This window comes from Martes martes (assembly GCF_963455335.1).
Source record: "Martes martes genome assembly, chromosome: 11".
Taxonomy (NCBI): domain Eukaryota; kingdom Metazoa; phylum Chordata; class Mammalia; order Carnivora; family Mustelidae; genus Martes; species Martes martes.
Window position 1 is genome coordinate 23,693,602 of NC_137899.1, and position 13,177 is coordinate 23,706,778.

Below are 13,177 nucleotides of genomic sequence, written 5' to 3' on the forward strand. Positions count from 1 at the left end.
TACTAAAAACATATGAGATGGGGGGTGCCTGGGTGGCTTAGTCAGTTAAGCGTCTGCCTTCAGCTAGGGTCATGATCCCGGGGTCCTGGGATCAAGCCCTATGCCAGGCTCCCTGCTTGGCAGGGAGTTTGCTTCTCTCTCTCCCACTGCCCCTCCCCAAGCTCGTGTTCTCTCTCTCCCTTTGCTCTTTCTCTCAAATAAATAAATAAAATAAATCTTAAAAAAGAAAAAAGAAGGTCTATACATTGCTTTTTTAAAAAAAAGAATGTGAGATAGAACATATACAAGCTATAATGTATAATAGGTGTCTGGCTGTCAATAATCTTTTGTACCTGATTTCCTCCTGGTGTTGAAATATTAAGGCTGAAGAGGAAATCAACAAGTTTCAAGAAAGCTCTGAGAGAGACACTTTATTATAAAGGTTAAGTGTCCAGTCAAGTGGTCATGACTGTTAAATAAACACGAAACCTTTCTTGAATTTTTCCGAACTGCTCTGTTTCAGTGTTTTTGCACGTGGTATTGGTATAAGAGACACATGTGTTGTTTTCCCCAACAGTAAAACCAGATTCCGATGGATTCAGGAGAGCAGCTCACAGAAGAACGTGCCTCCCTTTGGTTTGGATGGAGTATATATATCTGAGCCTTGTCCCAGTTACTGCAGTGGCCACGGAGACTGTGTGTCAGGGGTGTGTTTCTGTGACCTGGGGTACACCGGTAAGGCTACAGGCGTGTGTCTGATGGTTTGTTTGTAAAATATTCATCTCTAGTTACTGCCTTTCATGTTGCTTCTTCCAAGGAAATAGATTCCAAGATGATTCTTCTTTAAGTCCTAGTTGTAGGAATTTGCCACCCAGGCACTTGAGGTGCTGAGAGATATTTTATAGTTTTGAGTTACCTAAGGAAAAAAATACACGGTAACACCGATTTCACTCCCTAAATGAGATTTATTTATTAGTAATAGTGGTAATAGTTAACATTGCTTTCAGCTCTACTTTATGCAGGCACTTTAAGTAGTAAGTGCATTTTATATCATCTCACTGAATTCTTAACAAAAACCCTGTTCCATAGTACATACTGTTATTGTCTTGTTTATGTTTGAGGAAACTGAGACACAGAGAGGCTTAGTACCTCTCCCAAGGGCACACAGCGAGGAGTTGCTGAAGCCAGGCTTCAGACTCTGGCAAGTCATTCTCTAACACTCAAACCTAAGCTCTTCCTTGACCACTTGGCTACAAGGGATTCTCTGTGCTCTTTACATTGCTTTTTATAAGAACTGTAGAGTAAAAGTCAGTGCCTGAAATGATAAATCCAAGGCTGCCAAAAGAAAACTTTACAAGAGAGAGATTTTCTGACCACAGTCACCCTTGGCTATTGCTACAAGCAAAAATAAAAAGGGAACCGAGATTAAAGAGTAAAATTGAAGAAAATGTTATAAGCTTCAAAATTTTGTTCAGAGTTTTTCCTAGAGACAACTTCAAAAGGATGCTTCCCAAAGTTTCAGCTCTCTGCCCTTCATCTGGCTTGTGACCAAAGACAAACATATGTCGTTGCAGGCCTTCTGTGAGGAGTACTCCCACTGATGGTTTCAGGGTATTTTTTTTTTTTTAAGTCAGGGATTAACTCTCCTTATTGATCCTCTGATAGAGGGACAACAAAGGAGCAAATTTTATGATGAACAAAATCTATTTTTCAGTTTGCCCACCTCCTCTTGGTAGCAAGAACCATGGAAATGTGTGTTTCCTACTGTCTCTTTACACATGAATAAAAAATTATAGAGGTGGAATAATGTTTTTGGTGATGGCAGCGGTGGCTGTATTTCAGACAGGCAATTGTGGGATACAGAATTCCATGTGGTTTTGTGTGCCCCTAACACCTGTGAAAATGCTTTCTTAGCCCGTGCTCTGACTGTACCTTCTAACATGTAACAATTTCAACAAAGCCTCTCTCTCCTATGTATTTCTTTTCTCGGAAGCCGCGCAAGGAACCTGTGTGTCTAATGTCCCTAATCACAGTGAGATGTTTGATAGATTTGAGGGGAAGCTCAGCCCTCTGTGGTACAAGATAACTGGGGGCCAGGTTGGAACCGGTTGTGGGACACTTAATGATGGCAAATCTCTCTACTTCAATGGCCCCGGGAAAAGGGAAGCGAGGACTGTCCCTCTGGACACCAGGAATATCAGGTAGAGTTTATTGGTACACTTCTCCATGAACATAGTATTTACCATGCCTTTGGTCTAACTTAAAACTCTTTGTACTGTTGCTGAGGATTTACATAATCCAAGGTTTCTCTGTATACATTCTGATATGTAAAAAAAATGCAGCATAACTTAAATAGCATAATAAAATAGTCTCTGCAAAACCACAATTCATTAATCAGCCTACAGACATCACCAAAGTCTGTCTGTCTAAAGTATGTCAGCTTGGTTTTCTAAAGTTCTGTGTTACTATGAAGAGTGTTTGCTATTATGCTTATAGCTTCAACTTTAAATTCTGTGTCCAAGAATGATGTATTCCATTGATTGAAACTTTATTTGTATTCATTTATTAAAAACTGCTCCAGAAATTTAAAATACCTACACTGACACCTGCTGGTAAAATAAATAACTGCTTGGTTTTAAGGTCAAATGAAATAGTATCACGCCTAAAATGAAACTGTGCTTTTCTCATTTTTGTCAGTTAAAATATTTGAGAATCAGAAGAAAAGAAACTGAAGAACTATTTGGAACTTCTAGACTTGTCCTCACTAAAATCTAGAGTTCTGTGTCCCATTTTATTTCTGCCTTTGATCTCTTTCCCCTTCCTTCTGCATTCTCACGGAGGAGCACCTGTCACATAGGCCCTCTCTGTTGGTTTACTATGGACCGAGGCTTAATTTACATCACACTGAGTGTCAGCTGTGAAAAAAAAATTTTTTTTAAGATTTTATTTATTTATTTGACACAGAGAGAGAGATCATAAGTAGGCAGAGAGTCAGGCAGAGAGGGAGGGGGAAGCAGGCTCCCTGCCGAGCAGAGAGCCCAATGCAGGCCTCGATCCCAGGACCCTGAGATCATGACCCAAGCTGAAGGCAGAGACTTAACCCACTGAGCCACCCAGGCACCCCTCAGCTGTGAAAAATTAAACCTCTGACTCTAAATCAGTAATATAGATAATTATGTGGCCCTAAACTAATGTAGCATTTAGCTTCTTGAGGTTAGATATTTCCTCATCCTGAATTTCCAAGAACAGTATTATCTCAATCTAAAGAATGAACATTTCCATGATTACACTCAATTACATCAAAGTTCACATTGAAGTAAAATTCAGCTGTTTCTTTTTGTTTAAATCATTATTACAATACAAAATTAATGGTTATTAAGTAACCATTTCTGAAATGGTTACAGAATTAGCTCGCTATATAATCTATGTAGTTTCTACTTCTCATATGGTGTTGGTGCTTAAACGTAATATTTTTGAATTACAGAAGCTTTTTTTTAATGTGTCAAAATGCAAAAGTTCAATTTCTTCTTCTCTATTTGTAAGTAAACTGAAGATTGTCCCCACCTCCCTTACAGACTCGTTCAGTTTTATATACAAATTGGGAGCAAAACTTCAGGGATTACCTGCATCAAACCGAGAGCTAGAAATGAAGGTAAGTTGCTGTACTTCCTTAGAAATTATAGTTACTGTGGGTAGATTACTCCTTTTTCTTCCCAAAGTTTGGCCAGGATCATTTCTTCTCTTCTCTTCTCTTCTCCATCATTAAATGACTAGCTGCATAGAGCCATGATCTTTTAGGCCCCACATCTAGGTCCTTAAACCGGAAAAGCTTATGGATCATGTCAGAGTATATTTGTTTTGATCGAAGTATTTGTTTGTGGTCAGAGTATATTCATTTTAAGGAATGCTGTTCCCTTATAACTTTCAATAGGGAGAAAAAATAGCAGAGCCTTTTACATTTAGTGTGGGGCTAGAAGCTTGTTTGCAAGGGCATTACTGAATGCACATCAGACTCTACTTCGTGCCCATAAAGGTTCTGGGGGTACTAGCATCCTTTGGTAGAAGGAACAGTTCTTGGCAGTGATAAACCTTAAATTTTACTAAGCACCTATTATATGCAAGGTACTGTTCCAAGTGTTTTATCTGTTAATCCATTTAATCTTCATCATACCTCTTTGCCATAGGTATTATTAGTCCTATTTCACAGATGCAGAAACTGAGGCACAGGTAGATCAAATAACCTAGCCAAGATCATGTAGTCTGTAAGTGGATGAGCAGGGATTCAAACTACAGAGGCCCATTCCAGAATGGACGCCTTAACCACCCACATCCTGCATCTCTCCTTGCCCAGACCTCTGCTTTCTCTAGGCTTCCATGCCATCTTCTGCCTCCGTGATTCAGTTCTAAAAGAAATGCAAAAGGCTTGTAGCATATGTTAGTTGCCTCCTGGAGCCCTACAGACTGGGGATGCCCTAAGAAACCCTGAAGGCAAGTTTTCCTAGCACAAAACCCCTAGGCTTCTCAGATGGGGCCTCCTCCAAAACTTGATCTCATGAATGGTACGTGACAAGTTGTGTAGCTTCTGAGTTTGTTATTATCTCAGGCACGACTGTGTGTAACATGCTGGCCTAAACCGTCCCTGTTAATCAGTGGAGCTGCTGAGAGCTCAATGACCGATCCGACATGTCCTCGGCCGTATTATTGCTGACCGAAAGCTTTCATCACTTTTTCTGAATATGTTAGTACTTTTAGTCTAGTAATTGTCCAGATCATTGATTTACTAAAGCAGCAGTCTAGAAACTTCTACAGACCCATTTTGTGTTCCCTAATCTCTTCAACAAATGTCTCTTCAAGAGTCTGCTCTAAGCCACACATGTTCTAGGCTGTGGATACCGTGTCCCCAAGCGTCTGACACAGCAGTCACGATGAGCTAGGCGATGCTGCTATCACAAACAGCCCTCGAAATCTCAATGGGTTGAAACAGGAAAGATTTCTCCTTTCTGCTACATTTTCATCGAGGCTCATCTGAGGTTCTCCTTTCAGCACCCAGGATGGATGCGGGGTAGATTCTGGATGTTGCCCACCATGTGGCAGAGAGAAAGAGAGAGTGTATCACAGGGGACCAGAGGTCCAAACCACCACAGGCCAGAAGGGGAAGAAGAACCAGAATGGCCCTCATACCACAGCAGATAAAATCCGGGCCCCGAAGGGTGCTTTGCTCCTAGTGAGAGGAGTCAGAAAACACACAAATAAGCAAGATGTTAGACTTGTGGTTAGACGGAAATAAATAAACTGATGAGATGGACAGCTGTTGGCTGAGAGATGTGATCTAGATAAAGCAGTCTGGGAGGGGGGCTCACTCGGGAAGTAACATTTAAATTGAAATCTAAAGGATGGAAAGGAGCCAGCAACATAATGAGGCCAGGGAGAGTTTTCCAGTCAGAAGGAGCAGCAGAGGCCACGAAGTGGAAAAAAATTGTGATGTTGGAGAATCAAAGGAAGGCTGGTATGGCTTGGGACTCATGGAGAATGAGGGGCAGGAGCCCAGGCATGTGGGGCCTTGCTAGCTACAGTAGGGAGATGGCGTAGGAGTCCACGAGTCATGGACACCAGCTGAAGGCCTTGAACCCAGGGGACAACATCATCTGATTTAAATTTTTACAAGCTCGACCCACAAAAATAATAAGTAGTTCAAAACACAGAAGTATTTCTAGAACACATGCTCCGCCGATGCAGAGGCGGGAACTTTGAGGTGTACAGACAACAGGGTCCTGTCCTGACGATCTTATTTTCTGATTGGAGAGGTAGAGCATGTTAACATTTTCTTTAACCTCTGTAATAAAATTACTATAAAATACTGGGTGGTTGGAACCGTGTAGCAATTGTGTGCGTGACTCTTCTAAAAATTATAGATCCCTGGATATGAACTTTAAAAAAAAAAAAAAACTGACAAGGATAGACTGGGAAACATCCACCTGTCATAGAGATGAAGTTCTGCTCAACACTTAACCTCTGACTACAAATGCTGTCGCCTCTCCTGCCGGGTAGATTCCCTGAGGACCTGTTTAGGAACAAGCAACTTCTCCACTGCCCTTGAGCCGTTTTCTTGAACTCCTTGCTAGCCATGTAATTCACATCCCACAGGCATTTCTCAGTCTTTTATTGAAAACTGGTTGTTAAAATGTAAATCTGCCTAAATCCTTGAACCAATCTCTTCCAGTTGATGAAAGTACAGATTTTTTTTTTACTTACTCAAGCTGAAGCCTTAATTTACATATTTGGAATTAAAATCAAAATTAGGCTATTTTCAATAAGACTGGGCAGAACACAGATGGGGTTGTAATTTAAAAAGAGAAATGTGGTACATGCCTGAAACACTCGGGAGATGAGCTAAAATGGTTTGGTTTTATTTTTCAGATGTGCAGTGTGTCAGATGACCCAGCTAACGGGGCTCGGCAGTTTATATGAAATAGAGATACTGCCGTTTCCCCCCCCCATTGTTTCAGACTTCTAGGAGGCCCTCCTTTATTGTCCTTTGGGATTGGATCCTAATCTCTGCAGACCTGGTTGTGTCCCTCCTAAAAAAGCTACTGAGAAGGACTGCAAGCAGAAACGAAACAGAATATGGACCCCTCGAGTCCTGCTTCTCATGTACACTTGATCCTCTAGGGAGCTTTCAAAGGCAGGTTCTGAGTCAGCAGGACTAGGATGGTATGCTGCATAATGAATGACTCCAAAACTGAGTGGCTTAGCACAAGCAACAGCAGTTATCTTCTAGTTTCTATGAGTCAGGAATTCAGGAGCAGCTGAGCTGGGTGGTCCTGACTGAGGATTTTGCATAAAGTTGCAGCCAAGGTAAAAGCCGGGAGAAGGGGCCGTCATGGAAAGACCCAAGCAGGGCTGGAGGATCTATTTCCAAGATGCTCACTTACATGGCTGGTAGAAAGAGGCCTCAGTTTCCCACTGGGTGGACCTGTCCATAGGCTGCTTGAGTGTCATCCCTATTACCTGTCAGTGGGCTTTCCTCAGAGTAAGAGATCCATGAGAAAGACACAAGGACAAATGTGCAAAGCCTTTTATGGCCTAGTCTCAAAAGTCACACACTGTCACTCCTACCATATTCTATGTATTGTATGCAAGTTACTAAGTTCAGCGGCACCCCAAAAAAGGGGGGAATTAAACTCCACTTTTTAAAGGGAAGAGTGTCAAAGAATTTGTGGACGTGTTTTATAACCACCACAGGTAGGGCCTGTTACCAGGTGACACAGGTGCTGGTCCTTGGACCATACTTTCAGTAGAAGGTACTAGAAAGGACTAGCCAATGAGATTTTATTCTTATGATGCTTCCTTTCTGGTACTGTAATCTACTTTTAGAATAATCTAAATTATTCTCTTTCTCTCTCTCTCTTTCCCATCTTATTAAATATAAAACATATCAACACAGATTAATAGCCACAAGAAAAACTTAATTTTGAACTGTCTGGCTTTCTCAGCCACCAAAATTCACATTAAAAGCCAATAGGATATATTTTGAGGAAACATCAAAGGTTGGAGACTGGAGTTCCTCCAGAAGTTCCTCAGCTTAACTAGAATAAAGACTAGAAACAGACTACCTTCCATTTTCCTCATGAACTTTACTGTGACTCTCTTCTTCCAACTCATGGGTCTACAGCCACCCACTGAAGCTTTAACTGCCAATTTCTACACTTAGATCCATCATGCTCTCTCCCCAGAGAGTTCCTATTCTTTGTGCTGTCTTTATCCTTTCATTATAAATGATGGTTTCTTCTATTTTAAATACAGTAAGATTAATTCTCCTGAGAGTTCTAATTTTTTTGCATATTAGTCATTGTTGTTCCTGGCATCCTCCCTTGTCAGATGCGGTGACAATAATCCCATGTGCTAACAATTAACCTTAAAAGGCTGTCTTTGGGTTCTGTATTTTATCCTAATAGTTCCTGAAACTTAATTTTAGTAAACTCTTTGTTGCCCAGCATGATAAAGGGATTGAGATATTCCCACAGTCAGTAATGGGGAAATTAGAAAGTTATCATATATTTCATGAATGATTTAAAAACTTTCCTGAAAAGGTTAAGATATAACAAAATTAGTGTAACAAATACAACTTTCCTGAACATAATTTCTGTGAATACTCAAAGTACTTCAGTATCTCCAGTCATAATTATGAGTATGTGGTGCCAGTTGTACGAATAGGCAGTTAGATGCTCAGAAAGCCCTCTGCCCCTCCCATCAATAACAACAGATAGACAGATAAGTAGATATCCTGTTGATTCCCATCATTAGCAATTTTTTTTTTCTTTTTGCACTTAACCTTACCTTTTCCCTGTCCCCTCTTTTAAAATAAAAAATGTTTCGGGATAACCTGGTGGCTCAGTCGGTTAAGCATCTGACTCTTGATCTCAGCTCAAGTCTTGATCTCGGGGTCCTGAGTTCCAGAGCCCCATGTTGGGCTCCACCCTGGGTGTGGAGCCTACTTTTTAAAAAAAATAATAATTAAAATTTAAAAAGTGTCCAGGGGAGGTAGCAGGGGCAGTGCATAGGATCCTATAACTTGAATGTACAGGTCACTAAATTATGTCACTATGGTAACAGGTGGAGGAGGGACATTGGGTAGATGGAGGTGGATGGAGAGGGCAAGATTGACACAGACAGGAAAGTAGAACTAATACTGAAGGGGAGTGAATTTTCTGCTTTGCTATTTATTTTACTTTTTTTAAGATTTTTATTTTATTTTTATTTATTTGTCAAAAAGAGAGAGAGGGAGAGTGAAATCACAAGCAGGGGGAGTAGCAGGCAGAGGGAGAAGCAGGCTCCCCACTGAGCAAGGAGCCTGATGCAGGACTTGATCCCAGGACCCTGACATCATGACCTGAGCTGAAGGCAGACACTTAACCAACTGAGCCACCCAGGTGTCCCCCCTGCTTTGCTATTTAGTAATGTGACTTCATTCCAGCTTCAGTAACCAAAGCCTGACAAAGTATGAAGGGCCAGTGAAAGGATCCTCCCATGTAACAGAATTTCATATTGGGCCCTGCTTACTGTCTGGTGCTTCGGCAGGAAAAAAGCCCTACTTGATTTGTGCTGGGGAAATTGAGATATTTCTTCTGAGTGTATGATAATGAGATGAGACTTGATAATGTTCCGGACAGAATCTAAAATTCAAATACATGATCTGCTGTGGATTTTTATGTCCCCCTTACCAACCCACTCATCACTCATACAAAGCTGAGTAGTCTTTAAAAGAGCTTGTGTTTTTTCTTTTCTTTTTTTTTTCCTTCTTCATCTTCCATTTCCTGGGAGTTGGTGCACTAGAAACTGTCAAGGAATTGGTGAGCCTTCAGGTCTACTAATTCATTCCTAGGACGTTAGATGAATGTGCCCTCGTTCTATGAGATGCAATTTAAAGTTTCTGCTGCAGTCTTGCCATTTAAAAAATACTGTTCCTTGCCTTTTTTTGCCTCTAGGAAAGCTGTCCAAGTAACTGGATTTATGTCTTTTAACTCAGGGCTTGTTGTTCAGTATTCAAATGACAACGGGATACTCTGGCATTTGCTTCGAGAGTTGGACTTCATGTCATTTCTGGAGCCACAGATCATTTCCATTGACCTGCCACGGGAGGCTAAGACCCCCGCCACAGCTTTTCGATGGTGGCAACCCCAACATGGCAAGTTTCCGCTCCCTCTACCCTTCCCAGTGGCCTTGAGAGCATCCGGTTAAAGCCGTGTTGTACCCTATGCTTTGTAATTTGCTGTCAGTTTCCTAGACAATTTAATTTAAAAGCATAGTCATAAAGATATTCATATGGCTGGATAACAAACTTTCTCTAACTGCCTTTATTCATTGGATTTCAGGAAAGCATTCAGCCCAGTGGGCCTTGGATGATGTCCTTATCGGAATGAATGACAGCTCTCAAACTGGGTTTCAAGACAAATTTGATGGCTCCATAGATTTGCAAGCCAGCTGGTACCGAATACAAGGAGGTCAAGTCGGTATTGACTGTCTCTCCATGGATACTGCTCTGATATTCACTGAAAACATAGGTATATATTTTCACCAGCTAAAGGGAGAGTATTTCATTAACTAGAGGACTAAATTAACTGAAGCCCAAGAGGAGACTCCCTAATGCAAAACTGTGTACCTAACTGCCTGGGCTGAGGGAGATTCTGGAAAAAAAGGTGTTGGGTTGACCTCTGAGAGAACTTGGTGCATCTAGCGGCCGCTTGCCTTTGAACTGTCCTCCCTGCGTGATCTAATAAGGTTTCCTAAAAGCAGAGCAATAAAATCTCTCTCGGAAGACATTCCTGTGTCTCATAATTTGCAGAACTGGCAGGTAGAAGACTCTCCAAGATAGTCACGCTTTTCAAATTAGCAGCCTTCCATGGGTCCAAGCCTCTGCTAACCAAATAAAAGCAGTTATTACAGGAGCAAGAGTTGCTTCAGATAAGACAGGGTTCTTGTTTGCTCCTGAACATGTTTGTTCCAAGCACAAATGCCCAATAGCAAAGAGAGGACCATTAAATGCTACCACTCAACTTCTTTTTTTTTTTTTTTTTTGCAGGAAAACCTCGTTACGCCGAGACCTGGGACTTCCACGTGTCGGCGTCGACCTTCTTGCAGTTTGAAATGAGCATGGGCTGCAGCAAGCCCTTCAGTGAGGCCCACAGCATCCAGCTCCAGTATTCTCTAAACAATGGCAGGGACTGGCATCTGGTCACCGAGGAGTGTGTGCCTCCCACCATTGGCTGCCTGCACTACACAGAAAGTTCCGTGTACACCTCAGAAAGATTCCAGAATTGGAAGCGGATCACCGTCTACCTTCCACTCTCCACCATGTGAGAATTGCCGTGTGGCTTCATTTCAGAACTCTAGGTTCCTGTCACCTCATGTGAAAATAATTGTGATTCTGCTTGGCAATTCTGTGATGCTCTCAGGATAAGTATGCAGGGAGTCTGCGCAGAGCGGGTAGGGACGGGGGACGAACAAGGCACTTGGGGTTGCAATTTTATAACGTGTTAGTGAGTTCCAAAAGTCTTACGGGTCTGAACTTTCCTGTTCTCTGGCAACAGGAAGCCTGCCCACCAGACCCAGTTGTACAAATAATCCTGTTCTGTTGTAAAAATGCATATCTACCCAATAACCAGAGTGATATTTGTTCACGTGAAGCAGTATGTGAAATCATCACACGTGGAAATGGTAGCCTTAGTTTCTTTATTTTATTTTATTTGTTTTTTGACAGAGAGACAGCGAGAGAGGGAACACAAGTGGGGGAGTGGGAGAGGGAGAAGCAGGCTTCTCGCCAAGCAGGGAGCCCGATGCGGGGCTCGATCCCAGGATCCTGGGGTCATGACCTGAGCTGAAGGCAAAGACCTAATGACTGAGCCACGCAGGCGCCCCTCTTTTTTGTTTTTTTTTTTTCCTTTGTTCTCAGTACCACAGTAAGAGTAAAAAGATGGTTCCTTCAGAATGTTCATGTTGTTTTTACAACTCTCTTCCCCTCCGTGGGATTTCAGACCATATTCAAGACTTGTATTCGGGCTTACAGCAGGCTCCCAGGTTTGCGGTTTAGGCATTGGGATAATTTGGGGATCTTTCTAGGAACCGCTGTGTCCTGTGGTGGCTGGTTAGAAAGCGTGCCATCCTGGACCGCTCCCTTCAAATTCCCGCCTTGCCCTGCCACTGCTGTGTTCTGGGTTACAGCCACGTTGGCCTCTGCAGGCCGCGTTTACCAGGCTCCTGCGTCTGCTGGCTCCCAGATAGATTTAGTGGCAGAACCTGGAAACAGAGATGAAACAGGGTATCCCTTCCCTTCCCTTTCTGTCTCAAGAGCATCTTAGCTAACTTCAGTGGCTCCCATCCCCAGAGAGGGCTCCCCTCCCCCGGGACCCTGGCCCCTGGGCACCAGCCAACAGTGTCCCTCCAGCTTCGGACTTGTAGCAGCGTCCCAACTTTGCTCAACTCTGGTCTCCTAGCTGCCCCTGTTGGCTTCTCAGCTCTGGCACTAACCTCCAGCTCCTTGTGTTAAACGCTCGCTAGAATTAAATACTCATAGTGGTTTCCATGTTGCTGATTCGATTCTGATTGAGAGATGTACCACCAAATGGCAGGGAAAAAATGCAGGAAACCAAAGCATTTTAGCACTGAAGCTAAACACTGTGGACGCCCCGAGCTTTAAAGAGTGCTTACTGGTAGCTCATTTATTCGCTTTATTTTTATTCAGCAAACATTTATTGAATATCTACTGTGTTTTAGAACTCTATTACAAAATTAACAAACTGATGCCAGCATCCAAAGATCTTGTTTAGGACACTGGATGTCTCAGCAGTTATTTATGACATAAAATGGTGACGTTGCTAGTACCCAGGGATGTTCCTGAAATGCGGGGTGAGGTACTACCTGAGTTTAGGGGGACTGTGGGAACTTCCTGGAGGGGCCCATCTCTGAACTGACTAGCAAGTCGAGCCTGTCCTGGTGAAGAAGACATGTGGGAAAGGAACGCATTCTGCAGCTTGGTATAAACATTCCATTCGTTGGGGAATCGCTAGGAAGGTGTTCTGTGGAGTGGGGACGGGATTTGATTTCCACTTTAAAGCCACCACACCCGCAGCTGTGTTGCACTGAGGGAGAACCTGTGTCTGGAAACCATAGCACTGGAAATGTTGCTGTTGACATTCGACTTCAAGGAGACTGGGTTCCACGTTCCAAACAAGTGACCCCCACGTCTGTTTCTGAGTGGGGGACTGTTACTGCAGTTTGGCCCAGTCTGCGTGTATTTCTGGATAAGGTCATCTTCTGACAGTGTAGTCCAGAGAGCAAATGGAATGGAAAATGTGGGCGTGCCTCACATGGTTCTGGCCCTCCCCTTTCGGGAGCCAGACCTCAGGCACCATCATGGAGGCAGAACTTCCCTGGGGTTTCCATTTCCTGTCTCAGATCCCATTTAGGGACAGTAGTGCTGGGACCTCACTGCCAGAACTTTGTAAGATTTCAGCTTTTCCTCGTGCTTCTCATCCATTCTATCTCTTTCCTTGTCTTGAATGGAAGGAAAAGCCTGAACTCAAAACCCCAAATTTGGCGCGTGGTTCAAACACACGATAAATCACTAGTCCAAGATAACTTTCCCATCACAGAGTGTTAGGAGACATCTGTATGAAAGGAAGGGTGACATATTTACAAAGCA

The 13,177-nt window shown here is 42.7% G+C and overlaps 1 protein-coding gene across 1 annotated transcript in view; it reads left to right on the plus strand.

The window, feature by feature from the left end:
- The window catches only part of RELN (reelin), a gene marked incomplete at its 5' end in the record, with an annotated part of 495,436 nt that overhangs the window by 399,783 nt on the left and 82,476 nt on the right, over nt 1-13,177 (plus strand). Inside the window, 6 exons of the mRNA XM_080818970.1 lie at nt 557-714; nt 1,973-2,180; nt 3,555-3,631; nt 9,506-9,664; nt 9,852-10,040; nt 10,559-10,832. Of these exons, the coding sequence (XP_080675096.1) occupies nt 557-714; nt 1,973-2,180; nt 3,555-3,631; nt 9,506-9,664; nt 9,852-10,040; nt 10,559-10,832 (1,065 nt within the window). The remainder of the gene's footprint in view (nt 1-556; nt 715-1,972; nt 2,181-3,554; nt 3,632-9,505; nt 9,665-9,851; nt 10,041-10,558; nt 10,833-13,177) is intronic.